We start from the raw sequence: 27,762 nt of genomic DNA on the forward strand, positions 1-27,762 counted from the left end.
TGGTCCTTAGGTGCAGATTGACCCATCAGGTCTCTACATCGCCACTTCCTGTTCGGACAAGAGCATCAACATTTTTGACTTCTACTCTGGCGAATGTGTGGCCACTATGTTTGGACACTCGGGTAAGTTGGGCTGCGCGCGCACGTGTGTGTGTTTCACTCACCCACTTTGTCTCTTCTGCAGAGGTGGTCACTGGCCTGAAGTTCAGCAGTGACTGCACACGCCTGATCAGCGTGTCAGGTGACAGGTAGGACTCGAATGGCAGCTGTTTGTCACGCACACACTTCTCGTGCGTGCGGCCACAAAGACGAAGCATGTGCGTGTGTGCAGCTGTATCTTCGTGTGGCGTCTCAGTCTCGGGCTGACCCTGCGCATGCGTCAGCGTCTGGGTGACCTGAGGCTTCCCAGCCAAGGCCCCGCCTCCTCCCACCAGGCACCTCAGCAGCGGACCAGGAAGACCGGGGAGGCGAGGCCTCCTGACGTGGTCGCCATGTCATCGGACAGTGACAAGGAAGAGGAGGAGGAGGAAGCGAGTACGTGTTGCCACGGTAATGTCGTCAAGTTTTCTCAGCATCCCTAATCTGTGCTCCTTTCCCTCAGCTGAGGTGACACGTGACGACGGCAAGACGGTTTTTCAGGCTCCGCCGGACGGCCGACTGCCTCGCCGCCGCTGGGCAAGGAATTCGTGCCATGCTGATGCTAGTCATGTTGCCATGGTGGCATCCATGTTGGACCTGAGACAGCTGGACTTGTACTGTTCCAATGGCGGGTTGGCGGTAAGTGTCCAGTATCCTTTCAAACTCCCGTCCCAAAATGCCAGCAAGTGCCTTCATGCTAACTCCGCCCCGTCCCGATGAAGGCACGCCCACTTGACGACATCCCCTCGGAGGCGGGGCTTCAAAGAGACAGTCAACAGCTGGGAAGTCGGCTGAGTCTCCAGGTGAGTCCGTAGCTATGCGATGCGTAGACAAACATCAAGTAGCAGCCGCTTTGAGCGCTGAATTGTACACACCAAATTGGCCACGGCAAAGTCCTGATGAGGACGTCTCAGCTGCACTCGCGGGCCACATCCAGCCCACGGGGCCGTTTAATCCGGCGCGCCAAACCTGAATAAATTATATTATTGAACTTTTTTTTGGGTCATTTTCCCTGCAATTAGTATGTTTCCCTAATGGATGGGGAAGCGCCCGCCCGCGCATTTACTCCCGGAAGCCGTGTCAGAAAGCTCGGTGCACACTCACAAGTGCGTGTACGTACTAAGTAGTACGGACCCGGCGCACTCCACGCTCTATTTCCATCAGTGCCGAATTTCGAGTGTGGGCTGTGATGTCAGCATTCTCGTAATTTGCGCGCTGAGCTTTCAGATACAGTTTTACGTTAATGCCACCCACAAACCTTCCCCTGGAATCCTTCCACTAAAATGAGTGGCCCGAGGAAAAGAAAGGTGGACACTGAGTGCCGAGTGTTTAAAAAAAAAAGAGAGGACAATTTGGCTCGACCTACGTGTGTGAGCAGACGTTCCGCCACATGAACGTCAACAAAGCCCATCACAGCTCTAGGTTAACGGACCGACACCTCGGCTCTATCCTAAGAATTACCACAACAAATTTTACTCCAGACCATGATGCACTAGCAAAAAACCCACAATACTATTGATTTCTTTATTACTTTATTTAGAAGTATTCTTTCACTGATTCTTCAAGATGATGTATTTGGTCAGAATGTTTGCCGTTTGATGTGATTTCGCCTCATTAGATAAACATATTTCATAAATCTGACCTGCAGGCGCTGAAGTATTCATAATAACAGTGTCGTATTTAATGAGAATCACTGATAGTAGTTTTTTGGTGAAATATTTTTTAATGCTGTTAATAAATGCATTTGTTTTCTAAAAGCTTTTTTTGAATATCCATGCTTTACTACCTACTAAAACTTTTATGCAATGACCTTTACATGTCATTTCTATTACTTCACACAAACACTACATCCATCTGCTCCTGGTTCGGCCCCCGGATAAAAATTTAGAACCAAATTCAGCCCGCCAGTCAAAATGTTTGCCTACCCCTGGGCTAGAACCTTCCCATGTCTTGTCACGGGAACCTTACCTGAAAACCAGACCTAAAACCTTCACTTAGGGCTCCAGGTGGATCCGTAGCCCTTCTGACCGTCTGACCGGTGCCAACAGGTGGAGCACGCAGAGGCACTGGCCAATCCAAAGGCAGACTTCACCTTGGTGCCCGATCCGATTGTGGAGAGGGAGCAGCCGGTGCTCTTTCCTGACCAATGGGAGGATAGAGTGAGCCTGAGCGGCGACTTTGAGGTGAAGGGCGCCGATCCTGCAAGCGCACAAGAGGACAAACCCAGTCCGGACAGCGGTTGCTCGCTCAGATTCTCTAGAACCTCCAGTCCTGACGCGGCAGTGGCCAAAAGTGAGACTCAACTTACTTCCAGATGCTTCCTTGATGCCAGGTTCCTCAAAGATAGGAACAAAGGAATAAAGAGGTCCGTTTGTATTTGTCCCGCCAGACAGTGAGCCTTCGGAGCAGACAGATCGTCTTAGCGACGACGCCGACTCACTGGACGAGGATGAGGACGCCGGTCAGGTCCCGCAGACTCCGGACCAGGAGACCTTCCTCAAGAAACACTTTGCCACGCTGGCCGACATCGCAGAGGGACCCAGCAGTACCGCGCACAGCTCCAATGAGAGTCTCAGTATGTCATTCAGGTTGCTCAACCAGAACTCTCCTGCCAGGTACCACTAGACCCACATCGGCAGAATGTTCTGATTCTGTCTTTCATATCTTCTCACCTTTTTTATGATTTGGCTCTTCAGCCGAACCATCCCGAAGTCAAACGGTATGGAGACCAAGTCCTACCCGGCGGCGCCTGAGGTTGGGACCCAGGACCCGAGCGTGACATGGACTCCCAACCAACCGGGAGATTGTCACCCACAAGAAGTGGAGCGGAACCTCCAGGCCACCACAGGGAGCAAGGAATTGGACCTTGAGAAGACGGCGAGTGCTCCAGGTAGTTTTGCAGTATTGTACTTGGGCGGAGTTTCATTTGTTCACAAGCAATGCATTGACGTAGGGCTGAACTTTCCACTGCCATTTTTGATGGAAATCACAATTTCAGACAATGCAATGGTGTTAACGTCAAACCTCCGTTACTTGCCACAACCCACAAGCTTCAAGCTGCACATGTGTCGGGTACGCACATAAATAACTCTGCCTTGCCCCCGGAAATAAGCTGCACTTCCTTCTTCAGTCAAGGGGGACGTCTGTCCAGCTGCAATGCCACCCTATGGCAGCTGGAGGCAATTACAACCTGCTGTACAAGTACTATTTCACTTCCTGGTGACGAGCGTTGTGTTTTGTTTTGTTTTTATTGCCAGATGGCATGACCCTTCAACGTCCCACCTCTCTCCCCTCAGCCCCCCGACGCGCTTTGGCTGCTGCTCATCCTCCTCAGAACCTCGCTTCTGCCAGCCCTAGGTCGTCTCCTCAGCAGGCGACGGGTGCCATGACGCTTCCGAGAAAGTGCCCCGCTCCGTCAATTTGCGCGCCGCGCTCTTACATGAACCCCACCGCCAGCTCCGCCGCCAAAATGTCCCGCTCGGCCTCGCTGGGTGACGCCCTCAACCAAGTGGGGCTGATGGCGGGGGCGGCGTCCGGGGCTTGCCTAACACCCGCCATGGCCGTTCCTTCCCTTTCTTCTTTACCGAGTTGCCAAGGTAACCAGCCTGTTCCGCTCCCCCGGCTCCTGCTGCCTGACAAACCTTCCATCATGAGCATCAGGACCACCCCCCCACCTGGGCCCCCACCCGGACCCCCAACTATGCCTGGGGACGACGCAGGTTTGGACACCGCTTGTCTTCCTCATCCCTTCATCCTGTTATCTTTCCGTCTGGGCTCGCCTTCATCATCCCTCCTCTTCTTGTCTGTCACCAGCCGGTGAGCCGCTGTCCCCTAACCCCTTTTATCTGTCCTCACCACACACACACACTCACTATTAGCGGGTGTTTGCGACCAAGCCAAGTTGCTATAGCAAAATCAGTGAGAAAGTTACACGAACCCTAAAAGTAATTTTCATTGCCTCAGGAAGACCCACAGCTTTCACAGCGAGTTTCACCTTGCGCTTCTTATTTGCTTCAGACTTTACCTGCAATGTGATAGCAACATTTCTGAATTGGTGGGGCATGACGGTTCTTTGCCCTGCCCTGCTCCCCTCCTCTTGCATGACCCGCCCGTCCATTTGACGTGTTTCTTTTCGCAGACTTGCCTGCCAGCGTTGAGTCCTGCCAAGCGTTGACTGATCAGATGCTTAGCTGCTTCAAGCGAGCCACACACCTCTACAGGAAGGTACTCGCCCCTCCCACAACTTCCGCTCGCCGCTCATCTCAGGGCTGCTAAAACGTGGCCTCCTCTCGTGCCCCTGCAGGTGAGCGGCACTTGTGCGGAAGACGAAGACCCTGAGCACATTCAAATGGCCAGTGTCCTGTCTGAAGCACTCTGGTCCATGAGGGCGGAGCTTCAGTCCCTGCTGTTGGCACCGGGCAGGAGCGCCCTCGCGGGGACGGCAGACCAGGAAAGGACAGTGGCTCTCCTGGAGGAGTACTCCATGCTGCTTCTGCAAGCCGTTCATAGGAAGCTTGGACCCCTCACACACCCCTAACATCCCCCCCCCCCCCCCTTTCTCGTTACTTCCTGTTTACGGGTGAGACTTCTTGCTGATTGTTTAGAGACGACTGCACTTTGAACAAAACTTTGTTAACAATCACTCTCTGTTCTCTGTAACGGTTGAAACAAAATGGATGATTGACAGCTGATCTCAGAACACGGTACACAGGTCACATGACTTATTCAGATATTTAAAATGTTCTTAAATAAATGTTTGCAACAAAGTCTGCAAGTGTTAGTGTGGATGCTAGTACAATAGCACCTTCCGACTGAGATGCCATTGTTTTTGTGTCCTGGCAGAAGCTAAGACAGCACGAATAATAGCACGTTAGCATGCCACACCACCAGTAACATGCTAAGGCCTCGTACACTGACTGCATCTGCACAAATTTGTGCTTCAACTGTTCCTACACGTCATATGCACAAATCTGGAATTGATTTATGAATCAATATTCTCAAACTTGGAATTTGCTAATCAGCTGGTTGAGGCAGGCGTATATTGCCTACTCCGTGGTTCACAGATGCAACACGTACGCTTAAACAATTATGTAGAAAGCATGAGCGCAGATGGCATTTAACCAAACTTGAGGTTTTCCATCAGGCATGGCATGACAGCCTCCTGAAATATAAAGATGCACTTATCTTAGCAAAAGCTCGTTATTTTTCGCAAGTCATTAATCGCAATAAAACCGACCCCCGATAGCTCCTTCCACTCAGCTGACGAGTTCATTTTTTTGCTGGAAAGATTGAATCCATTAGGGATGAGATCAAGACTACCATTCCAATCACTCAGTCGAGACCGCCGATTACCGGCGCTGATGATCATGCAATAACCCTCTCAAAATTTAAAAGTCAAAGTCAAAGTCTGCTTTATTGTCAATTTCTTCACATGCCAAGACATACAAAGAGATCGAAATTACGTTTCCCACTATCCCACAGTGACAAGACATAGTACACAATATGCATACAAGTAAACAATACAAAAAGTAAAAACAAGAAGGCACAAACAATGAATAAATAAGAGCGATGAATAAATAATAAATAAACAAATATAATAAATAAAAGCGTGTCCCTTGAAAGGCTTACACAATTGGTTAGTGCGGCTAAACAAACAACATGTTTACTCGACCCGCTTCCAGCCAAATTACTTAAAGAATTATTTCAAATTTTAGGACCGTCCATCTTAAATATAATTAATCTGTCTGTCTCCTCTGGGATAGTGCCAACAGCCTTTAAAACCACTATCATTAAACCGTTACTTAAGCGACCAAATCTTGACCCGGACTGTCTCAGTAATTATAGGCCAGTTTCAAACCTCCCATTCATAGCAAAACTTCTTGAAAAAGTAGTAGCGCAGCAGCTTATTGATTACATGGTCGCCAATAATCAATATGAATCTTTTCAGTCTGGTTTTAGAGCTTATCATTCCACTGAGACACCACTAGCTAAAGTGACTAATGATCTCCTCATAGCTATGGATTCAAACACTTCATCGGTATTGTTACTACTCGATCTTAGTGCTGCCTTCGACACTGTAGACTTCGATATTTTATTAGAGTGTCTTAAAAGTTGTGTTGGTATTTCAGGGTCAGCACTAGGCTGGTTCTATTCCTATCTATCAGACAGGACGCATCGAGTGGTCCATGGCAATACGTCCTCTGAGCTCTATATTGCTACGTGTGGTGTCCCACAGGGATCGGTACTCGGACTAATTATATTTAATATTTACATGATTCCGCTTCGGGACATAATACGTAAATATAATATTAGTTTTCAATGTCACGCGGATGACACCCAATTATATATGTCGTTATCGATGACAGATCCGCGGGACTGTTGTAATCTTGAGGCGTGCCTTGCGGAGATCAAGCAATGGATGTCTCTCAACTTCCTTCGCCTTAACCCAGATAAAACTGAGATGTTGATAATTGGTCCAACTCGTTATCAACACTTATTTAAGGAAACCACTATAGATAACCGTACTATCACTCAGAGCGATACTGTAACTAATCTCAGGGTAATATTTGACCAAACACTCTCCTTTCAAAAGCACATTATGAATATAACCAGAATTGCGTTTTTTAACCTTCGTAATACTAAGATTCGTCTGATGCTCTCGACCGGTGATGCGGAAACTATTATACATGCGTTCGTCACGTCGTGCCTGGACTAGTGTAATGCATTATTCTCTGGTCTTCCTAAGTCCAGTATCAAAAGTCTACAGTTAGTGCAAAATGCTGCTGCGAGGCTGCTCTCACGGTCAAGAAAATTTTATCACATTACCCCAATATTAGCCAACTTACATTGGCTCCCGGTCCATTTAAGATGTGACTTCAAGGTTCTTCTATTAACCTATAAATCACTGAATGGCTTAGCGCCTTCATATCTCATCGACCTAGTTGTTCCTTATGTTCCGTCTCGTAACCTTCGTTCGCAAAACGCTAGTCTTTTAGTGACACAGAGGGCCAAGAAAATGTCTGCAGGGTCTAGAGCATTTTCTATGCGGGCTCCAGAGCTTTGGAATGCCCTATCAATGGATATTGGAACTGCTACCTCACTAGAAACATTTAAGACACGTTTAAAGACACATTTCTATGATATGGCCTTTAATTAACCTGTAGTGGCCGATTCGGCTGTAGTTTGTTTTCGCTCCCTCTCCCCCCTCCCCCCATCCCTCCCCAGCTGGGGAGGTGGTTAGGTGGCACCCAAGCTGACAGCGGCTATCTGGATTCTCGTGGACCAATTCAGGATGAGGGAACTGCAGCTTACCTTCCTCGAAGACACTGCCAGGACAATCGAGTGCACCTCCGGTAGCCCTTCGCTTGACTTGGACATACACTTTTTCATTGATTTTCATATTATGTATTATTTGTGCCCTCTCTGCATCCATTGCAGCCTGGTGATCGTGAAAGCGGGATCCTTCCATCTGTGGTCCCTTCCCAAGGTTTCTCATTTTCCCCTAGTAGGGTTTTTTTGAGTTTTTCCTTGCCCTTTTGGGAGCTTAAGATCAGGGGATGCTTTGAGAATAATTGTCAATTTCTTGTCTATGTGAAGCCCTTTGAGACTGCTTGTGATTTAGGGCTATACAAATAAACTTGACTTGAAATTCTTTTGTTTACATTGCTTCTTATAACAATATTTTTGTAAATTACTTAATTACTTACTTTTTTAATGACATTAATTACTACTGAAGTCTATCACGAAAAAAAACTCAAGCCTTTCCATTGTCTGTAAATGGTGTGTCTGCGTGTGTGCGTGCGCACGTGTGTGTGTGTGTGTGTGTGTGTTTCCGTCATGATGAGATTGGATGCAGCTGGGCCTATGCTCTTACCTGTTCAGGAGCAATGCAAGAAAATTCTGGCGAGTCGTGACACGTGCTTGCTGAGTCATGGACGAGTCGGTGCTGGAGCGTTACTTGGATGACTCTTTTGCAAATGTGAGTGATTGAGCAGCAGTCACGCTCTGCGAGGAGGCGTCCTTCGCTATATCGCGCTTCACTTATTGCGGCCTCACCGCACGGCTGATGTTACTCAACTCGGGCTCGTCTCTGCTGATGCAAAATTGCTAGCTAGTTGAATTGCAATTAATCCGAGTTCCTATCACAAGAGGGAGAATCGGAGTGGTGCGCTTTCAATAGCTTTATTGAACAAAAGCATTTTTGGCACACCTGCCGGTAGCCTCAAGTAATTTGCCGATCAAGTGAATTCAACTAAAGCTAAAATATTTGTGAATAAAAGCATATTGTTGGCTACTTTGTGGATTTTTTTCCTGCTGTGATCACTGCAATTACTGCAAATGATTGATAGTGATGAATGATGGTGAGTGATTCACAATTGATTCCAATCAATCATTGCAAAGTTAAGCCATGATGATGAAATCATCCACAGAATTCACCTCCAAATGATCTTGTTGGACCTTCAATTAAATATCCATCACACAATCATCTTATTAGTCTATCATTCAGGGTTAACTGGTGTGTATTTTTCTGGGCAGGACTCTGGCTTCCTGGACGGGGAAGATGCCAGCCTCCCGAGCACGGCTGACCCGCTCCCGCCCTCCCCGAAGGTGAGCGGTGAACTGAGCGACGACCTGGACCTCAGCTTCCTACCTGACGAGCTGAGTGCCAGCATACAGGATACCGAAGGTACTGGCTACCTGCACTACTGAATTGCATGAGTCACCTGCTGGTCGGGCCCTACTAGTGTCACAACTATGAAGGCAAAATTATGCACAGTGAAAATACTTGACTTAACCAGGTAAAGAGATTTCAAACCCTTTTCTAAGAGTGTGCTTGCCAAGATGTGGGCACAAAATCAAAATAGAGCATGGCATCATGCAAATGATTACAAACTGTCCCTTTTTGAACAGGTAGAAAAGTAACAGAATGGTGGATTGTGTCAAGTGTTTTAAAGTAAAGTATGAGCAAAAGTACTAGATGACTTTAATGCAGGTTTGCGTGCATTTGACAGGCGGTGGGAGCGTCGCTCTGGCATCCCACCACGAAAGTGAAGATGAAGAACAACCTTTTTCATCATCCTCACGATTGGCTAACGACAGTGCCATCTTCTGCCCCATGACCCCCATGACGCCCATGACCCCCATGACGGAGAGGTCAGGGATCGTCCCGCAGCTGCAGTACGTCCAGCTACCATATTGAGTGTTGTCTCCATAGTGAGCCTGTTCAGGTTCCTGCTCTTGACATCATTAGTGTACATGGTCATGTTTTCCATCCTGTTCCTGGCCATGATCTTTTTCCTGCACACATTCTTGAAGCTGTGCAGGGTGTCCACATTTCTCTTCCTGTTCCTACTGCATTTTGGCATCCAGTGCATGCTGTCACAGGTGTATGTGTACGCAGGAACATCGTCTCCACAGTGAACCTGGGTTGTCCGCTGGACCTCAAGTTCATCGCCCTTCAAGCCCGAAACGCAGAGTACAACCCCAAGGTATCGAGCTCACCCAAGACAACCTCAGGAGTTGAAGGCTTGAGCTTAACCATGAGCATGTTTAGCTCGGGATGGTTGGCTCAACATGTTTAGTTTGTTAACTTTAGCATGTTGAGCTCAGCATTTTCTTTTGGACTGCGTGCGAAGGTCGGCCTCTTTAGTTTGAGTATGTTTATTTTAAACATGTTGTGCTCACCAGGTTTAGCGTATTTAGTCTAGCATGTTTAGCATTATTAGAGGTGCATTTTGTGCTTCTAGCGCTTCGCTGCAGTCATCATGAGGATCCGAGAGCCCAGAACCACGGCGCTGATCTTCAGTTCCGGGAAGATGGTCTGCACCGGAGCGAAGAGGTTGGTCGGTCTGCATAGTCAAGCAGGTTTGCCTGGGCCGGCCCGTCCTGCTCCAGTGTCGTCTTTTTTTTAATTTTATTTTTTTAATGGCAATCTTGTATGAGCGCACGCAGTGAGGAGCAGTCCCGACTAGCGGCCAGGAAGTACGCCCGCGTGGTGCAGAAGTTGGGCTTCCCCGCTCGCTTCCTGGAGTTCAAAATCCAGAATATGGTGGCCAGCTGCGACGTCTGCTTTCCCATCCGTCTGGAGGGCCTGGTCTTGACCCACCAGCAGTTCAGCAGGTCGCAGCTTCCACGCACTTCTTCTCTGCGCAACGTCCTCACTCATCCTGCTGCTGTGCATCTTCCCACTCAGTCTTGTTACTGTTCCTGCTGGTGTTCTTCTTGGTGCTCTTGGTCAGGCTCAAGTTCTCCATCCTGTCCCTGCCCATCACTTGGTTCCTGCAACTTATTCTTTAGTGATCATTTTCCTGTTTCTGCATGTGCTCTTCAGACTGTTACTCCTTGCTCATGTATAGTTTTTACACAGGATCTCATTCTTGATACTACGCATTTAGTATTTGTTCCGGGCAAGTTCTGAATCTCGTTACTGTCTGTGCTCAAGTTTATGCTGATCTGTCATTATACACATATTCTTGTTCCTGTTCAGGTTTTGCTATCCTGTTTTCAATCTTATTGTACTTGTCATATTCAGCTTCTCAATCTTGTGACTGTTTATGCACTTCATCCTGTTACTGTACATGTTCCTGCTGGAATTCCGTCCTGTTGCTGTTCTCAACATTACTTTTAATCTTGTTTCAGATGAAGTTCTCAATTATGTTACTCCCCATGTTCTCAACCTGTTCACCGTTCTTGCTCCTGTTACAGTTTACAGTTTCCCATTGACATTGTTGTTTTAATTGACGGGCTAACTGGACTGTTCTTGCGGCTGTGCAGTTACGAGCCCGAGTTGTTTCCGGGCTTAATCTACCGGATGGTGAAACCTCGGATCGTTCTACTCATCTTTGTGTCAGGCAAAGTCGTCCTGACGGGTAGGCGTCGGCCAATCAGGGTGCCTGCAACATTCAATAGATTACTTGGTCAATCAATGATCTTCCAGTGTATCTGCTTTCCTTGCAGGCGCCAAAGAGCGCAGCGAGATCTACGAAGCCTTCGAGAACATCTACCCCATTTTAAGAGGCTTCCGCAAGCAGTGATGTCACTTCCTGCTCATTTATAAATATTTGCGCTGTTTTATGTTGTTGATGGGAATTAGTTTTAGTCATGTACCATCAGAACACAAAAGTGGGGAAAAAGTAAAATGAAAAAAAAAACACTAATAAACGTTCTTAATCACATTTACACCATTAACTTGTATTTGTCACGCTGGAAGAAAAATCCGTTTACACATTGCCCATATTTACGTTAAGGGAAGCCCCGCCCAGCAATTGCCACGTCATGACATAAACAAAACAAAACCCGGAAGTGTGGCGCCGAACGTTTTCGCCGTGTTTGCTGGTCACGACCCAAAACAGTCTGACGTCACCATGAACGCCTTACGAGTGTTGACGTCGTGTACTAGTTACGTTAGGTGATATATATTTAAGATCTATATTAAGGAAAAAAAGGTTAGGTGATAACCACGCGAGCATGGCAACGTCAGCGGGGCTGCCACTTCTCGCCGAAGACCCAGCATCCCCTTGTCCTGCTGGCAGGCCGCCGCAGTCCCCTGCGCCTACAGCGCCGCCTCGCACGCATCAGACGGTTCTGGCCGCCGGCGTCATGGTGGAGTCCGTGGATGACGCAGAGGGTCTTTTCGTGGCGGTAGAGCGGTGCCCGCTGTGCAGCACGTCCCGCCGAAGGCTGACGTGTGCGCGTTGCGTGCAGGCCGGAGACTTTGTGTACTTGGACGGTAGAAACGCGGAGAGGTGAGAGCAAGGCGGAACTTCGCTGACATATTTGGGAATATACGATTGACCTCCGCACAGTACGCCTGTAAACGGATGATGTGCGGTGGTTGACGCGACGTCATCCGAAATCTAAACCCCCTCTTTACTTCGGCGTCATTGTCACCCTCCAAAACGACTCAATAGATGTTGGGACAACATTCAAACACCACAGCACGGCACACCTCGCGTCGGCTCGCAGAATCCGTTGAAACATAGCATTAACAAAACACGACACAATGCCAAGCGACTCTTTTCTTAAAGATAACCGCGCACTGAAATGTCGTTTCTCGGGTGTTGATTTGAAGTTCACACATCGCACAGCCATTGTTTACGTCCATGTTTTTGTTTTAGTCGAGTCGGTCGCATTAGCACTGCAGCTAATTGGAGCTCCGTTAGCAGTTAGACACGTAGAGGCGATGACTTGCTGATGTAGTCTTAAAACGTTGAAACTCCCCACAAACTAACCCCTGTGACGTAGAATTCAACATGAATGTCACACTTTGGCTTTGACAGGGTTTTAATACTTTCGTCAAACCCCCACCTCGGAGTTCCGTGACCATGCACAGAGAGTTGTGAGTTTTGCTGTCGTACTGCTTTTTTCTTTGCTTTATTGCATCTTTTATGTTATTTTGTTTTTAACCTGTGTGTTGTGGATAAATTATACACCACTTATGCTTTTCAAAGTGCTCCATAATTACATTTGGATTGGATGGGATGAGACATTTGGTCTTTGTGTCTCGTGTCCACGCCACAGGTACGCAGACAAGATGGCAAGGCTCAAGACGCTGAAAGACGAGAAGGAGCAACTGCAGCATCGGTGAGATTTTGTGCGCGTCAACTTGTTTGGGTAGTGATCACAGAATTTCCTATCCTCAGGGTCATCCACAGCATGCGCAAGAAGTTGCGGACCGACGAGACGGTGAGTCCGACGAGTTGGAGGTGGCGGCGTGGTTGACCCTAAAGCGCTTTGTGACTATGTTCAGAAGTGGAAGATGATGTGGTGCCGCGTGAAGATGGAACAGATCAGCCAGGCGCTGACCTACGCACGCCAAGAAGTCAAGATCGGTAAGCGGAGGCCTGACGTCATCTCAAATCCTCACCCTATTCTTGCGTCATCTCCAGACTTAATTGAGTATAAGTCACCACGTGTCCTTACGCGTCACCTCGCTACCCCCATCCCGCAGACAAGGAGCTGCTACTGCACTCCCAGGAAGAACGTCAGCGCCTTCAGCGCCGCGCCAACCGCCACCAGCAGAAGCAGGAAAAAATCGAGCGGCACAACCGGCACCTGGCTGAACTGCTGGAACGACGCAAGCGAGAGCTGGGCGAGCGACTCACTCAGCTAGCGGCCATGCGGCGCGAGCACATCGCCGAATTGATGGCGCACATCTTCCCCACGCGGGAAGAGAAGGCCTGCAGCAGGTGAGCCACGGCAGAAAAGCCCTACTTTTCAACCGAGATGCAGTAAGCACGCTAACGACACGCTGCCACACCCCTCAGAGACCCCGCCGATGTGGCATCCGAGTGCGAGGCAGCATTGACGTCCAGCACGGTGAGTGAGCTGGCGGAGGCGCGCAGGACCACCTACCTGTCAGGCCGCTGGATCTGGGACGACCAGAACGGCGAGACCAGCGTCAGCATCGCGGGGCCCGCCGCCACCCTGCCTAGCAACGGAGACTGCTCCGCCTACTACAGCTGGGTGGACGAGAAGAGCGCCAAGCACGGCCCGGGTTGGTGGTGGTCTGCCAGCGCAGTGCGGTCTGATGCGTCTGTTTACCGGTGCCGCCCGGGGTGTCCCTTTCAGATCTGGACCACATCAACCCGGCCCACACCATCAGCGCCGCTCTGTGCTACGCCACGCAGCTGCTCACTGTGTTGTCGCACATCTTGGACGTGGGGCTGCCCAAGAAGCTGTGCAACAGGTGGCGCCGCACCAAAACACGCAATAGCGCGCTCCTGACTCTTGACCTCATCCTCAACGTTTTCTTCCCTTCCTCCTCTAGCGAGTTCTGCGGTGACAACCTGAGTCGCTACCGATTCACGCGCGCACTCAGCAAGCTCAACACCAACACGCTGCACCTGTGCTTTTCACAGGTAATTGCGGCACCAGCTTCTTCTGCTTCACTGCCTGTGTGCGTCGCATGTGTCATAGTTTGAGGCATGGGTCACCAACCTTTCTTAAACCGAGAGCTACTTCCTGGGTACTGATTAAGGCAAAGGGCTACCAGTTTGACACACACTTCTGAAATAGCCAATTTGCTCAATTTGTTATTATTGTCATTTCCACTTCACATGTAAGTGTGATTTTAACAAGAATAGCAAAAATATAGTCAAACCTTAGTTTTTGACCACAATCCGTTCCAGAAGGCGATGCGAGAAGCGAATCGGTCCAATTGCGAATCTATCTTTCCCATTACAAATAATGAAACATTTTTTAATCCGTTTCAAGACAAAAAACCCCCGCCTTTTTTAAGCATTTTTTCATTTGCGCATATTTGTCCGATCGCGCAACTGCAGCGCGCTGGTTGCATTATTGTGACAGAGCCGTCGCTGAAATTTAGAAAATATTTTTAAAGTCCTGATGTACTTTCCAAAATTTAAGTGGACCTAAATGTGCAGGGAGCTTAATTTTGTCAGATCGTGCAACCGCAGCGTGCCGGGCGCTCACTGTCGCATTGCCTTAAGAGCGTCTTTGTGTTTTAGGATGGCTTTACTGTTCCCACTTGCTTTCTTTGGACGCATGATTAGGGGTTAATACAATCCTCAAAGTGACAAAAATACAATAACCACGGAGTCAGTCAGCATCCGGGCCGCTCGGTCGGGTTTTCTCGGGTCCTCCCGGTTCATCTCGCGAGGTTCGATCTCCAAATTCTGTTCGACAACCGAAACAAAAAAATCTCAAATTTTTTGTTCGAATTCCGATTTGTTCGAGAACCAGGATGTTCTAAAACCAAGGTTTGACTGTAAAATAAATAGATGCAGCTCACTGACAAGTGCCGCTATTTGAGCTAATTTAAGAAAAGTCCTGCGGGCTACTCATGCGGTCCTCACGGGCGACCTGGTGCCCACGGGCACCGTGTTGGTGACCCCTGGTTTGAGGACATTTTGAGTCAATTTTTTGCTGGATGTCTGGGTTTGTGCAGCACGTGGACTATGACAAGCTCCATCCACACCACACCCTCCGCAACATCATGTTCCTGGTCTCGGCCGACAATGCCAACCTGGGCAGGTGAGCCGGCGCCTGCATCACGGTCGTCCCGAGAGCGAGCACTGAGCATGCCCCCTCTGTTTCAGGACAGGTCCATTTGAGATGAGCGCCGACCTGGAGGAATCGATGGAGTTGGTGGAGCCCGAGGCCTCGGGAGTTACCGAGGAGAGCGGAGACGAGGCCATCACTGATGACGAGACTGACCTCGGCACCGACTGGGAGACCGTGCCCAGTCCGCGATTCTGCGATATACCATCGCAGGTACTGCCCACCTTTTGTGCGCAACATGTTAGGAACAGTTTCAGCACTTGGATTTGAATCCGATGTCCCGCTCGCAGCCGATGGATCTCTCCCAGAGTACGCTGCAAGTGTCTCAGCCGTCTGTCATCACCGGAGGGATGATCTCATCTGCGGCGGCCTCCTTCACATCTTGGGTCCGAACGTACACGGGCCAGCGCTGACCTGTCCACCTTTGGCCCTCGCAACATGGATGGAGGGGGGTGTTGTGCAGCGAGGACAGCGTCCTGGAGGCCGTGTGGTGCCAATGGAATGGTTCTTTCTAACCCGGTTCTCAAAGGCAGGCTGAGGAGGGCTGTGACGTCACCATCACACTCGTCGGCATTTCTTTGGCGGGGTGGCATCGGACTCTGCTGCACTTTTTTCTAACCCTGTGGTCTGAAACTTCTGAACGTTGCCCAATGGCTGAAAATACTGCGGCACATCACCCCAATTTATGTGGATGTGGCGTATTGTCATTTCTTTATGGGTTTTATTTTTAAAGTTTGAAGTGGGTATAAGGGATGGGTGCGTACCGATATCAGGTCTAGGTATAAGGTCAAAACCGGCCTTATGTTAAGGGATCGGGTTTTCCTGGAGGGCGTCGATACTAGCCACTGATACTTAATCTGACTAAGTCCTCGTCAGCAGTAGTTGGCGCTATACCGCAGCAGTTTGACACATCAGCAAATTGAAAAACAACTTTTGTTTGCAATCTTTTCTTAGTGTGTTAAATGACATTTCTAAAATCTGTAGGGAATAGTACTCAACGAGCAAATACTTGCACTGGTATGCAAGACAGCGGTGTCCAACATCCCTCATAGAGATGTCCACCTCAATTCGAGCGCGTTCGTCCCGTTGTTCACAATTGGGTATCATTACTGTTTTAAGTTGGTGGTCAAGGACACATGTAGTAATGTTAACAAAAGATTTCTACTTATTTAAGCAGAAAATATTTCACGTGTGTTTTTCCCCCCAACGTCTTGGTTTGGCTTTGTAATGCTTTGACAAAGTCCACCAGACCTGAGACTTGCACTGGCATGTGCTTCGGGTCCACAAAGAAGCCAGAAAACACGCTCCTGACTCTTGGCTGTCTCACTACTTACGTCCATCAGCCAAGCAGCTGACGACACGGCGTTTTGTGCCAAGAGCCAGCCCATTGATTGATGCCCATTGGAATGGAAAAGACTTTCATGGTCATCATGGATGAATATTTGCTGTCGCTATGGAGTGTTCTTTTTTAATAAAAAATTTTGTTTTTCATTCTTCACATCATCCCAGCCTCGATAAGAGTCATAGTCAAAAATTGAAATAACTCAGTTATAGTTTTGAACAGTATAGTACAGTGTTGTTTTGCAGCGAGGGCCGACCTGTCCCGGGGCATCAAGGAAGCGAAAAGGGCGTTCTCTTGCAAGATTACCGCCCACTTCAAGGAAAGCAGGGACGCACGGAGCCTTTGGCAGGGCATTCAGACCATCACGGACTACAAGCCCGCGTCGCAGACCTGTGAGTGCGATGTCCGTCTGCTCAACGATCTTAACCGCTTCATTGCTCGCTTTGACGCTCAGAACAGCACTTGCCCGCTGAAGACCACTCCCCCTCCACACGAGCAGCCCCTGTGCCTCTCTGCCGACAGCGTGAGGTGGGCGCTTGCCGCTATCAACACCCGTAAGGCGGCAGGCCTGGACAACATCCCAGGTGGAGCGCTGAAGGACTGCGCTGGGGAGCTGACGGGTGTCTTCACAGACATCTTTAACGTTTTCCTGCAGCAGGCCATCGTCCTTTCTTTGCCAGTGACGAGGTGTTTGCGGACCAGGAGAGGTCCTCACTGATGTGCACCCCCAGGAACTTGGTGCAGCTCACCCTCTCCACCACAGCACCGTCGATGATCAGCGGCAGGTGTTTTGTGTGACCCTTCCGGAAGTCAACAACGATTTCCTTGGTCTTGTTGACGTTCAGCAGGAGGTTGTCGTCCCTGCACCACGTGGTCAGAAGGTCAACTTTCGACCTGTACCGAGTCTCGTCGCCCTTCGTGATGAGACCCACCAGAGTCGTGTCGTCAGCAAACTTCACTATGCGGTTGTCTCTGTAGGTCGCAGTGCAGTCATGCGTCAGCAGGGTGAAGAGCAATGGACTGAGCACGCAGCCCTGGGGGCCCCCCGTGCTCAGCGTGACGCTGGCGGAGATTTTGTCGCCAACACGCACCACCTGAGGCCTCTGACAGAGGAAGTCCAGTAGCCAGTTGCAGAGGGAGGTACTGAGGCCCAGCTTGTCGAGTTTGCAGATGAGTCGCTGCGGCACAATGGTGTTGAAGGCAGAGCTGAAGTCCACAAACAGTAACCTCACATATGAGTCCTTACTCTCCAGGTGGGTGAGGGCCGAGTGGAGGGCAGAGCAGATGGCATCCTCAGAGGACCGCTTGGCACGGTACGCAAACTGGAAAGGGTCAATGGTGGGGGGGAGAACGGATTTGATGTGCTCCATGACAAGCCGCTCAAAGCACTTCATGATGATGGGCGTGATGATGGGCGTCAGTGCCAGTCCTGCGGAAGCTCAGGTGTGCATGTGCTCCTCAGGCAGTCCTGTCTACATTCTACCGTGGCACCATTGAGAGTGTCCTCACCAGTTGCATCGCTGTCTGGGGTGGTAACTGCACTGAACAGAACTTGAAGGCCCTGCAGCGCATAGTGAATACGGCTGGTAAGATTATTGGTGCTTCGCTCCCCTCCCTGAAGGACATTTACACCTCCCATCTCGCCCACAAGGCAACCTCGATTGCGAGAGATGTGAGTCACCCGGCTCACTCTTTATTTGACCTTCTGCCCTCTGGGAAGAGGTACAGGAGCCTGCGCTCCCGCACCACCAGACTCGCCAACAGCTAATTTCTCCAGGCTGTTAGGACCCTGAACTCGCTACCCCCTTCTGCGTAGCGTGCGGCACTGTTGCGCTACTTTCTGGAATGTCTGCTGTACGCTCACTTGCTCCTTTTTTTGCTCCTCTTATTTATTTATCTGTTGTGTTATTTATTCATTATTTATTCAGCACGCTGTTGTTATACTTGTTTACTTGTTTGTCTGTTGTGGGCCATGTCTTATCACCGTGGGATAGGGGGGAATGAAATTTTGGTTTCTTTGTGTGTCTTTGGCATGTGGAGAAATTGACAATAAAGCTGACTTTGACTTTGACTTGACCCAACACCTGCCGCTGACCATCGACGGTGCTGTGGTGGAGAGGGTGAGCAGCACCAGATTCCTGGGGGTACACATCAGTGAGGACCTCTCCTGGTCCGCCAACACCGCGTCACTGGCGAAGACAGCTCAGCGCCCCCTGTACTCCCTGCGGAAACTCAGGCGAGCAAGTGCTCCTCCGGCCTTCATGACTACATTCTACCGTGGCACCATTGAGAGCGTCCTCTCCAGTTGTATCGCTGTCTGGGGTGGTAGCTGCACTGAATACAACATGAAGGCCCTGCAGCACATAGTGAACACGGCTGGTAAGATTATTGGTGCTTCACTCCCCTCCCTGAAGGGGCTCCCGCACCGCCAGACTCACCAACAGCTTCATTCTCCAGGCTGTTAGGATCCTGAACTCTCTTCCCCCTTCTGCATAGCGTCCTGTACTTATTTGTTGTGTTATTTGTTTATTTATTATTTATTCATCACTCTTATTTATTCATTGTTTGTGCCTTCTTGTTTTATTTTCTTGTGTTGTTTACTTGTATGTACATTGTGAACTATGTCTTGTCACCGTGGGATAGTGGGAACGTAATTTCGATCTCTTTGTGTGTCTTGGCATGTGAAGAAATTGACAATAAAGCAGACTTTGACTTTTTGACTACTATAGTGCAGTAGTGCAGTTCCCTCGATTGATAGTGTAGGAGTAAATAGTAACAATACAGTACAGTAATTTAGTGGTAGTGTGATGTAACAGTAATATACTAGTAGGCAGTGCAGTAATAGCATGGTAAATACTAGTGGTGTGCCCACTATCGCGCTTTAACTAGTTGTAGTAGTGTATTAGTACAGTAGTTGGGCACGATGTCCTACCTCACGGCAAGAGAGTTGTAACTTAGTGATAGGAAACGGTAGTAGTTTAGCGGCCGTACCAGTTATAAAATGTAAACGAGTAGATTAGCAGATTAGCATGTTAGGTATGTTTGGTATGTGCAGAAGCCTAGTGGGTCACATGATCTTTAATCTGCACACAAATATCACTTTGACGCACACTCACGCGACACAGGTGCATTGTGGGACATGTAGATGCCGTCCGAATGGTTGCCATGAAGTTTTGTGCAGCATCTGTGGTTCTGCTTCTGCTCATTGGCCAGTCAGAAGTCTTTGGTTTGCTTCCCACCTGGGAGCGGGACCGCTCCTTTAGGACACGGACCATGACACAGGACTCAACTGTACCCCCGGAACTGCCCGTCATCTGGACTGAGCTGCTGGGCTTGAGACAGCTGGTGCTCAGTCTACAGGCGGCGGTGGTGGAGCAACGTCAGTCCCTCAGGACCTCCGAGAGCCGCATGAGGGATGGACAGGAGGTGGTGGAGAAGCAGAGACAACAGCTGGATGCCATGCACATCCAGATGGATGTGGACCGGATGCTGGTCCTCAGTCTACAGGCAGCTTCGGTGGATCAGCACAACACCCTAAGGACTATTGAGACCCGCCTAAGGGACAGTGAAGAGGTGGCAGAGAAGCAGAGACAGGTTTTGGACTCTCTGCAAGTCCAGGTGGAGGCAGACAAGAAGATGGTGAGCGAAATCAATGCTGATCTTAAAAGGAGGGAGGAGCACAGGCAAGGTGAGTCCCCTTAGACCAGGGGTCTCAAACTCCAGTCCTCGGGGGCCGCATTCCTACATGATTTCCAAGTTTCCCTCGTTAAACACACCTGATTCAAATGATCAGTTCATCCTCGCGTTCTGCAGGAGCCTGATAATTGAATCAGGTGTGTTTAACGAGGGAAACTTGGAAAACATGTAGGAATGCGGCCCCCAAGGACTGGAGTTTGAGACCCCTGCCTTAGACCATTCCAGTGAACATTTAGACCACGTGAAGCCGCTCAGACCACGTGAGTTCCATACAGGCCCACCAAGACCTCTAACTTCACTTAGATCCTGTGCCGTGGATGATCTAAATGGGACAGGCTAAACCTAGCACATGGCAGCCCATGAGCTTACGTCTGCCCCCTCATAAGTTTTTCAGTGTCCAAACATTCCTAAGTTCTTTAGCGCTGAAACATCAAGTTTGTGAAATGTTGACCACTGCTCCAAACACCACTCCTCAAAAAACAAGCCAGTGAATAGGGGCTCTCAGGAAGTCCTGAATCCCTGAGTGCCCACGCAGTTTCTATAGAGGGTTCCGGTTGTCACTGATATGGACAACTCCTTTAGCAGCCAGTAACAGCTAGTAAGAGGCCCAATGCGGGGGTTCTCATTCATATGGACCAGTGTCCATCTGTCTTTGTATTGCTTGCCTCTCTTGCACCATCTCGCGGTCTAGGTGAGACAATTGACGGTAACAAATGTTTGATTGTGTGGTTCTCAGAGGAAGTGTCAAGGCTGCACTTCAGAGTGAATGCCAGTGAAGGTTCTGTGGAAGACTTGAAGAGGAAGACAACAGGTGAGGCAAATCCTTCGTCTGACCAACATTCGACAACTGGTGTCTAACCACGACAATGACGTCCACTGACTGGTTGCAAATCATGACAAATGTTGCCTAGCCCTGGCGGACGATGTTCCCTTCCTGAGGATGAGGCTGAGGGCCAGCGAGAGCGCCTTAGACCAGCTCAAAAGGAAGAGCTCAGGTTAGGTTTTAGAAGTTCACTTATCAAGGCAGCCAATTAGAGCTAGCCTCACAAATCACATGACGTCAATTTACGGTGTCCTTACAGTTCTGGCGGCTCGACTTTGCCTGGTGGAAAATCTGAGTAAGACGAGCTCAGGTGAACATCCCTTCCTAGTTCCTGTTCCCTGTCACTTGTTGAGTAGAACCTGAGGCTCAATTTTTTTTTTTCTTCTTTCCAGTGGCGGACGCTGAAGTCCAAGTCCATCAGAACTCCAGCCAGGGTCACACATCGGCCTTAACTTCAGAAAAAGACAGCCAACGGCAGAAGATAAAGTCCCGTTTGGAAACCGGTTAGACTCCTGATTATAGTTTGACAAGCTTTGACATCAGTCTCTTATAGTCTTGCTGACTATGTTCTGTAAAGACCATGTTAGTCTGCTTGGATTGCTCCAATGTCCACTTGAAGCACAGGTGTCAAACTCTGGTCCCGGGGGGCCAGAGGGCCATTTTAGATGTTGTTGGATTTTGTCCACAATTTAGGGAGCGCGTTATCTGCGCCTCACGGCAAAAGCCTTTGCCAATCACCTGTTATTCAATTTACTCACTGCGTGCTCGTTTGATTTCTTCAGATTTAGGAAAATGCAAAGACACTGAAGCAGAAATTAGACTTAGACAGCTTGGTTGAGTTCAATCACAATTCTTGTTCAAAAAGCTCTGTTTTCAGGAAAGTGCAATACAGCGCTGGGCCCTTCAAGAGCGGAAAGTCTCCATTCAGAAAAGGGCCAAGTCCAAGGTTGTTAGATCAGTTTTATATTCAGTAGCACATTGTGGGCCGGGATTGATGGGCGATGAGTCTTCGGGGTGGGGCAAGTTCGAAGGAGAGTCTGCTTCCATGCGAGTGGTGCTGGTTATGGGCGATTCGGTGTGTTGGTGGGGGCTGTTGGTGTGTGTGTGTGGAGGGGGTTGTTGTCTTCCATCCCGTATCTCGGCCTTGGCGATCATCTTTGGCCGAGTTCTCGGGTGGCTCCTTCTGGCACCAGCTGGTTTTATCTCCACGTGACCTTCCTGTGAACATTCTCCTCCAATCTCGGACATACACTGTCGTACCGCATTCAACCGTATCTTTTTCTTTGTGAGGCCAAGATATTTCCCTCTGTGCAGAACGTTCAGTAGTAATCAAAAACTGGCGTCTAGCATTAGTCAAAACATAAGATACAATCAAGTACTGAACGGTCAAGACGACTGCGGCCGTGTCCATGATTCAGAGAAAAAACATCAGGCATGCATTCCACAGTTCCTTAAGGGTCATTAAGGTATTTAGGCAATATATCAAAAGTCATTTGTTATTTCAAAGTCCTCAGAAATATATATATCAGATCATAAAGTTATAAAAACCTTTCTCATCACCACTTATCAAAAATGTCTAGTTATGTCTTCTTTATTGATTTGGTGTGTAGGTATAATTATATGCTTCAAATGTTTCTTTTATTTATTTAATATGTGAATATACTTGTCTGCTTATGTACTTTATTCAATGAGGTTTGAGCATATCTGTTTTTGTAGCGAGGCAGGACTTTTTGTATTTCGACCTCATTCCTTCACTCCCTCTGTTGACCTCAGTTTTACTGAGGTCACCAAAATCGTTGATGCCACCAGGGTCCCTCTGTTGGCACACCACGTCCCTCTGTGGAGCCGCTACAAGTCCCTCTGTGGGGCCGCCAATGAGTGAGAAAAATAAATATAGATAAAATTCATACCCAGACATTTGTAAAAGATGGAGAGTGGAAAGGCAATTGGCCTAGACGACATTCCAGTGACAGCATGGAACTATCAAGGAGAGATGGCAGGGGAGATTCTTAAAAAGCGAGAAGTTCCCCGGAAAGGTGTTGACTTCTATTTCTTAATTCAGACCACGGCGATGCGCAGAACTGTAGTAGCTACAGAGGTGTTGTTATGTTTATTAAGCAAAGCATGAAGTTATCGGAAAGAATGTTAGAAGCGAGGCTTGGAAATCTACTAGCCAAAATAATGGAGAGTGTGGCACAGACAAAGATAGGACATGCAGATGGTTGGTGGCACAGAAAGATATGGAAACGATCGCTCTGCAGTCGCGGCCCCTAACAGGAGCAGCCGAAAGAAGTGGAAGATGAGAAAGAAAATGTGAAAGAGAAATACATAAACAAATAACGAATTACATACGTAAAACAAATAACGAAATACATACATACATATATAGTACATACATATAGACAGACAGACATCGAACAATTGCCCATTCGGCCACTCAGCCCTTCAGTCAGTCACTCAATGAATCACTCAATCAATAAACCAACCAATCAATCAATCTACCACCCAATCAATCAATCAATCAATCAATCACACAGGTGTTAACTAATTTGTAATTGTATTGCAAGCAATTCAAACTCTAATGGAATATGATGATGTCCATATCTGTTTTATCAAATTCTAATCCTACTTTACCTTTGTATAAGGCACAGGTGTCAAACTCAAGACCTGGGGGCCAGATGCAGCCCGACACATGATTTTATGCGGCCCCCGAAGACAAATTGTGCTTTTTATTCATGAGTCATTACTCGAATTGCAAATTGTCTTCACTTTTAATAATATTTTATTTTTAAATATTAGACCAGTTTTTATTTGTCTGATTTGAAAGCGAGTTACTTGTCAGTTTGTTTTGTAGCTTTTACTCTATATAATATGAGGTGCTCACACATTTATTTGGGTATGACAGTCATACCGGTCCTCCGAAAGAAGCTATGACTACACTGCGGCCCGTGAACAAATGAGTTTGACCCCCCTGGTACAAGGGATAGCCTTCTCATTGATCAATCACGTATCTTAAATCATGCTTTTCCTCCTTTGAAGCGACTATGTACTTCAAACCCAAACGGCACCATTTTATAGGGAAAAAACTTGTTGAATCTATTTGTTTTCGACATAATACTACCGCAATCATCTTAAATTTGTTCAGTTTATCAATCCCTTCCATTGTTTATCCTGCAATCACGTGAATAATGTGTTATTCAAACTTTAACGTTCATAATCCACCTGTTCCCAATTTGTTTGGAGTCTGTATGTTATTGTTCTAATTTTTTACATTTAATACTCTCCCACCTATTTGATCCTATCTTGTGAAGGTCTACAGTTTATTATGAGCTATTTTGAAACTCTTCACACTTGTTACCAGGCTTTGGCTCCATCTCATGATGTTGTCTCCCATTCACTTCATTTCTGCCGAGCTGCTTCTTCTCCTCCGTCCAGCATGTTGAAGACTTAAAAACCATCAAATCTGAAAACACTTAAAATCTCACAATTCCCCTCTTTGTTTTTTTATTTTTTTATTTTTCTACCTCCCCCTTTTGACACATTCTAAAAAATGTGTCACAATGGTTAAAAAGTAAAAATAACAATATCCATGGTGACATACCCATCGCCAGCTGGACTTCGGTGTACCTCCAGATGCCATCCTAGCCTGGAATCACCAATTCTCAGTCCCTGAAACTCGACTGGCAGCATCTCCCATGGCTGTATGAACAAAAGCCACCACCCACCTGTAGCTGTGCATGCAGCTCTCCGTACAATAAACATCCATAATACCAAAAAATAAAATTCATAATGATAAAAATAATCCACACATGGGCGCATGTCAAACGCATGAAATAGAAAATTGGAGCCTGCCGAGCCTGTCATGAAACCGATCACATTTACAAACTCGTTATGAAAAGTAAGGGGTTAGTTGTTAATGCATGTTCACAGACATGACACAAAATTCTCCAAGACTGCAGTTGACAACCTGCAAAGTAAAGCAAGTTTAACAAATAAAGCACAATCTGCTCCCTGGGTTGCTGTTAGAGGCTGCAATACAATTAGGTAAAACATCAAAACAAAGCAAGTCATCACAAATTCCGTCACATACATTTCGTCACACTGTCAGGTAAGTCCAGAGTTGTTGTCATACACTGTCTTGGCTCAGAGTCTTGATTGTCAATGCTGGTATAGTCACGTCTGGTCATAATCTTGAAATGGGCCTTCTCCATTGAAGTCTTTTGTTGTCAATGGTGCCCCAGAGTAATCCTAAACCCATATTTAGTCCAAAATGAGCCCTGATCAATCTTGCTTTTTTCAAATCTGTAGTATCTTTATATTTTTCAGGTGAGAGGAATGTTATCCTCTGCTGTGATCACATCACCCCAACCTTAAATCATGTTAACCATTCACAATACACAAACCCCATCCCAAGTACAGACTTGACATTCATACAGCATGACAGACAAACTGTCATCCCACAACACACACATAAAACATACAATATTAAATTGTAAAAAGAACCCTCCCTATGCAAAATTTTCTCCTCAATTAAAATTTCCCTTTTTTATTTTAAATCCAAAATTAATATCTAATTGTCTGGTCTCCTGTCCTCACATCGTTTGCCAATATGCATAATACTGGAACATGATTTAACTCCCCATTTAGTTTGCTCACATCTCACACTTAGACTATTTGACACTTTGTGTTGAGCTGTAACTTCAATATTTCCACCTTCTCATATTTCTTCCACTAAACAGTTCCATTTTGCTTTCAGTTTAAATTCATCCCTCCAAATAACTACCTCTGGCAAAAAACCAAAAATTTTTAGAGCACTCCCTTTTACTGTCACCTTGTTCCTTCATTCATCTCCTCACAAGCATTACTGACCCTCCTAAGAAATAATGATACTGAAAATAATGTTTAAAAAATATACACAGCTTCCTCCTGCCACTTACACTATAACCTTGGATTATCGTTCTCATTTTTGTTGATGCCAATTCTTAGAATTAAAAAGAAATACTTACTCTTGATAATTGAGTGACGCTATATCACAAATTTTGAAAACCTTCTTCCATGTTCCCCCTTTGTTCCTATCAAAACCAATTAGAAATATTTTTGCTGTCATGATCATCATTGTGGCCCTCACACTTATTGTTCTTGTATTTTAAATTGGCAATTTTTGTACATTTGGAGCCCTTTGAGACTTGCTTGTGGGATATATAAATAAATTTGAATTGCCTTGACTTTATTATTATTCAACTTCTTCTGCATTCCTCTTCCTTTTATTTTAATCTTAACTACTTCCACATAATTCATCTGATTTACTCCATTACACTTTTAACCTCCGAGATTCAAATTCAAATTTCACATCCTCACTTCCAACATTGCGGTAAAATTTTGCAAAGTTTCATTTTTTTTTCCCTTCTAATTTCTTCTAGTTTTCCTTTTTTCTTCTTTTTTTTTTTTTTCCACTGACTCAACTCATTTCAATTTTTTTTTTTTTTTTAACTGTTCATCTTATGCCTACCTATTCCAAAACTTCCCACTCCCCAAATTTCAAATTTTCAACTTTAAAATTCACGCCCAATTTTACAAAATTCTTTCTAAATTTTTATCAATTTTCTAGCCAATTCATCACGTTCCAAATTTAAACATAACCTTGTAGCTTTCCCCGAATTTTTATTCAGCCTCTTCGCTTTCACACGCAATTTCTACAGAAATGAATAATTCTAGTTATTATTGTTAATCATCTGTGGCCCTCGTAAGGACAAGCCACACCAGTAATGGATGGATGGATGGATTGTTAATCCTAACCCCAAATGCCGATCATAAATTGCCATTTAAATCAATTGTCGCAAGGGTCATGTCAATGTATTTGTTATTTAAAGCCCTACTGTATTACTATTTTGCCGACTATCCAGAATTCCAACTTTCTTATGGCCCCTCACCCATTCAAGCTGAAATATGCATCCTATAAGTCAGTCGCAGTTGATGTGTAATTAAATTCTGTTGTTTTGATAAAGGTCAATTAAGTTTAGCAATTCAGCCTTCTGTTGCCCGAATCCAAATTTTCACTGGTCCAATTATAAAATTTCATTATTTCAGTTAGATTAATTATGTCTTCGAAATGCTAAGTTACATATAAAAATTTATGATTCAAAAGATTTAATTTCTATTGATCAATGTCCACCTTGCAAAGTTTCTGATCACGCGGTTGTGTAATTTGTCAGTGCATCTTCACTGTCCCTATCTATGTATTTTTTTTTTTTTTTATCCCCGTTTCAGTGTCAATAAGCAGCCTTATTATTCCCACTTTTATCAAAACTCCTCAGTTATGTCTGCCCCAGCACCCAAACACACTTCCATCCCTTTTGTCCCACACTCCACCAACTTTGTAATGCTTCAGCAGTCTTTAGCAATGTGTCCAGTTTGACTTCATGTGACTCGTGCAAGTCTTTAGCAGCCTCTCCTCTTAGATTCTCATGATGATGATTCAGGGCTGGACCGTCCGCCATTCTCAAATGCGTCCATCTTGTCTTTGTTCTTTCAGTCCATTTTCTTTTTGATCTGCAACTGTGTGTATTCCACCAACTATATGGTTCTTGTCCTGTGAAGAGCTGTGCTTGCCCCCTTCAAGCATGATAATAGTTCCTGTTGTTCTCCCAAAGGTCAAAGGTGTCTCATGACCAGGGACAGTCCTCTGTTGATTTTGAGGCAGCCAGTAGAGTACAAGGACTCAGTTCAGGACTTGTGCCATGCGC

At 46.9% G+C, this 27,762-nt stretch overlaps 4 protein-coding genes across 10 annotated transcripts in view; all 4 read left to right on the top strand.

Annotated features, from left to right (window-relative positions):
- The window catches only part of mapkbp1 (mitogen-activated protein kinase binding protein 1), a 16,684-nt gene extending 11,781 nt beyond the window's left edge, over nucleotides 1-4,903 (top strand). For 3 of the 4 annotated variants that reach the window (XM_088400752.1, XM_088400750.1, XM_088400751.1), the window contains 11 exons: nucleotides 11-122; nucleotides 184-247; nucleotides 331-533; nucleotides 601-776; nucleotides 860-940; nucleotides 2,186-2,429; nucleotides 2,527-2,752; nucleotides 2,834-3,027; nucleotides 3,395-3,856; nucleotides 4,276-4,361; nucleotides 4,441-4,903. In XM_088400752.1, the coding sequence (XP_088256878.1) occupies nucleotides 11-122; nucleotides 184-247; nucleotides 331-533; nucleotides 601-776; nucleotides 860-940; nucleotides 2,186-2,429; nucleotides 2,527-2,752; nucleotides 2,834-3,027; nucleotides 3,395-3,856; nucleotides 4,276-4,361; nucleotides 4,441-4,674 (2,082 nt within the window). In that variant the 3' untranslated portion in view covers nucleotides 4,675-4,903. Of the gene's footprint in view, nucleotides 1-10; nucleotides 123-183; nucleotides 248-330; nucleotides 534-600; nucleotides 777-859; nucleotides 941-2,185; nucleotides 2,430-2,526; nucleotides 2,753-2,833; nucleotides 3,028-3,394; nucleotides 3,954-4,275; nucleotides 4,362-4,440 lie in introns of all 4 variants that reach the window. The other variant, XR_015863462.1, reaches the window with a different exon arrangement.
- Nucleotides 4,904-7,975: 3,072 nt separating this feature from the next.
- tbpl2 (TATA box binding protein like 2) lies at nucleotides 7,976-11,311 on the top strand. Of its 3 annotated transcripts, none has more exons than XM_088400759.1 (8): nucleotides 7,976-8,115; nucleotides 8,673-8,823; nucleotides 9,149-9,314; nucleotides 9,538-9,625; nucleotides 9,884-9,975; nucleotides 10,080-10,256; nucleotides 10,911-11,005; nucleotides 11,074-11,311. In XM_088400759.1, the coding sequence occupies exons 1-8, from the start codon at nucleotides 8,068-8,070 to the stop codon at nucleotides 11,148-11,150; spliced, it is 894 nt and encodes a 297-aa protein (XP_088256885.1). In that variant the 5' UTR covers nucleotides 7,976-8,067; the 3' UTR covers nucleotides 11,151-11,311. The 3 variants fall into 3 exon arrangements, with proteins under 3 accessions (XP_088256885.1, XP_088256884.1, XP_088256886.1); XM_088400758.1 differs by having other exon boundaries at nucleotides 11,094-11,311; XM_088400760.1 differs by having other exon boundaries at nucleotides 10,089-10,256; nucleotides 11,094-11,311.
- Nucleotides 11,312-11,414: 103 nt separating this feature from the next.
- Nucleotides 11,415-16,661, top strand: atg14 (autophagy related 14). Of its 2 annotated transcripts, none has more exons than XM_088400755.1 (11): nucleotides 11,415-11,881; nucleotides 12,657-12,719; nucleotides 12,779-12,821; nucleotides 12,886-12,967; nucleotides 13,087-13,324; nucleotides 13,403-13,632; nucleotides 13,707-13,824; nucleotides 13,906-13,996; nucleotides 15,046-15,131; nucleotides 15,197-15,371; nucleotides 15,449-16,661. In XM_088400755.1, exons 1-11 carry the CDS (start codon nucleotides 11,604-11,606, stop codon nucleotides 15,569-15,571), a joined length of 1,527 nt encoding a protein of 508 aa, XP_088256881.1. In that variant the 5' UTR covers nucleotides 11,415-11,603; the 3' UTR covers nucleotides 15,572-16,661. The 2 variants fall into 2 exon arrangements, with proteins under 2 accessions (XP_088256881.1, XP_088256882.1); XM_088400756.1 differs by lacking the exon at nucleotides 11,415-11,881 and adding an exon at nucleotides 11,904-12,474.
- A 2,979-nt stretch (nucleotides 16,662-19,640) lies between these two features.
- Nucleotides 19,641-21,682, top strand: LOC148385723 (uncharacterized). Its single transcript, XM_088400314.1, has 5 exons — nucleotides 19,641-20,188; nucleotides 20,933-21,007; nucleotides 21,108-21,191; nucleotides 21,279-21,329; nucleotides 21,412-21,682. The coding sequence occupies exons 1-5, from the start codon at nucleotides 19,657-19,659 to the stop codon at nucleotides 21,525-21,527; spliced, it is 858 nt and encodes a 285-aa protein (XP_088256440.1). The 5' UTR covers nucleotides 19,641-19,656; the 3' UTR covers nucleotides 21,528-21,682.
- Nucleotides 21,683-27,762: the final 6,080 nt, after the last annotated feature.

This window comes from Syngnathus floridae, chromosome 16 (assembly GCF_059516105.1).
Source record: "Syngnathus floridae isolate MCC-2025c chromosome 16, RoL_Sflo_1.0, whole genome shotgun sequence".
NCBI classification, from domain to species: Eukaryota; Metazoa; Chordata; class Actinopteri; order Syngnathiformes; family Syngnathidae; genus Syngnathus; species Syngnathus floridae.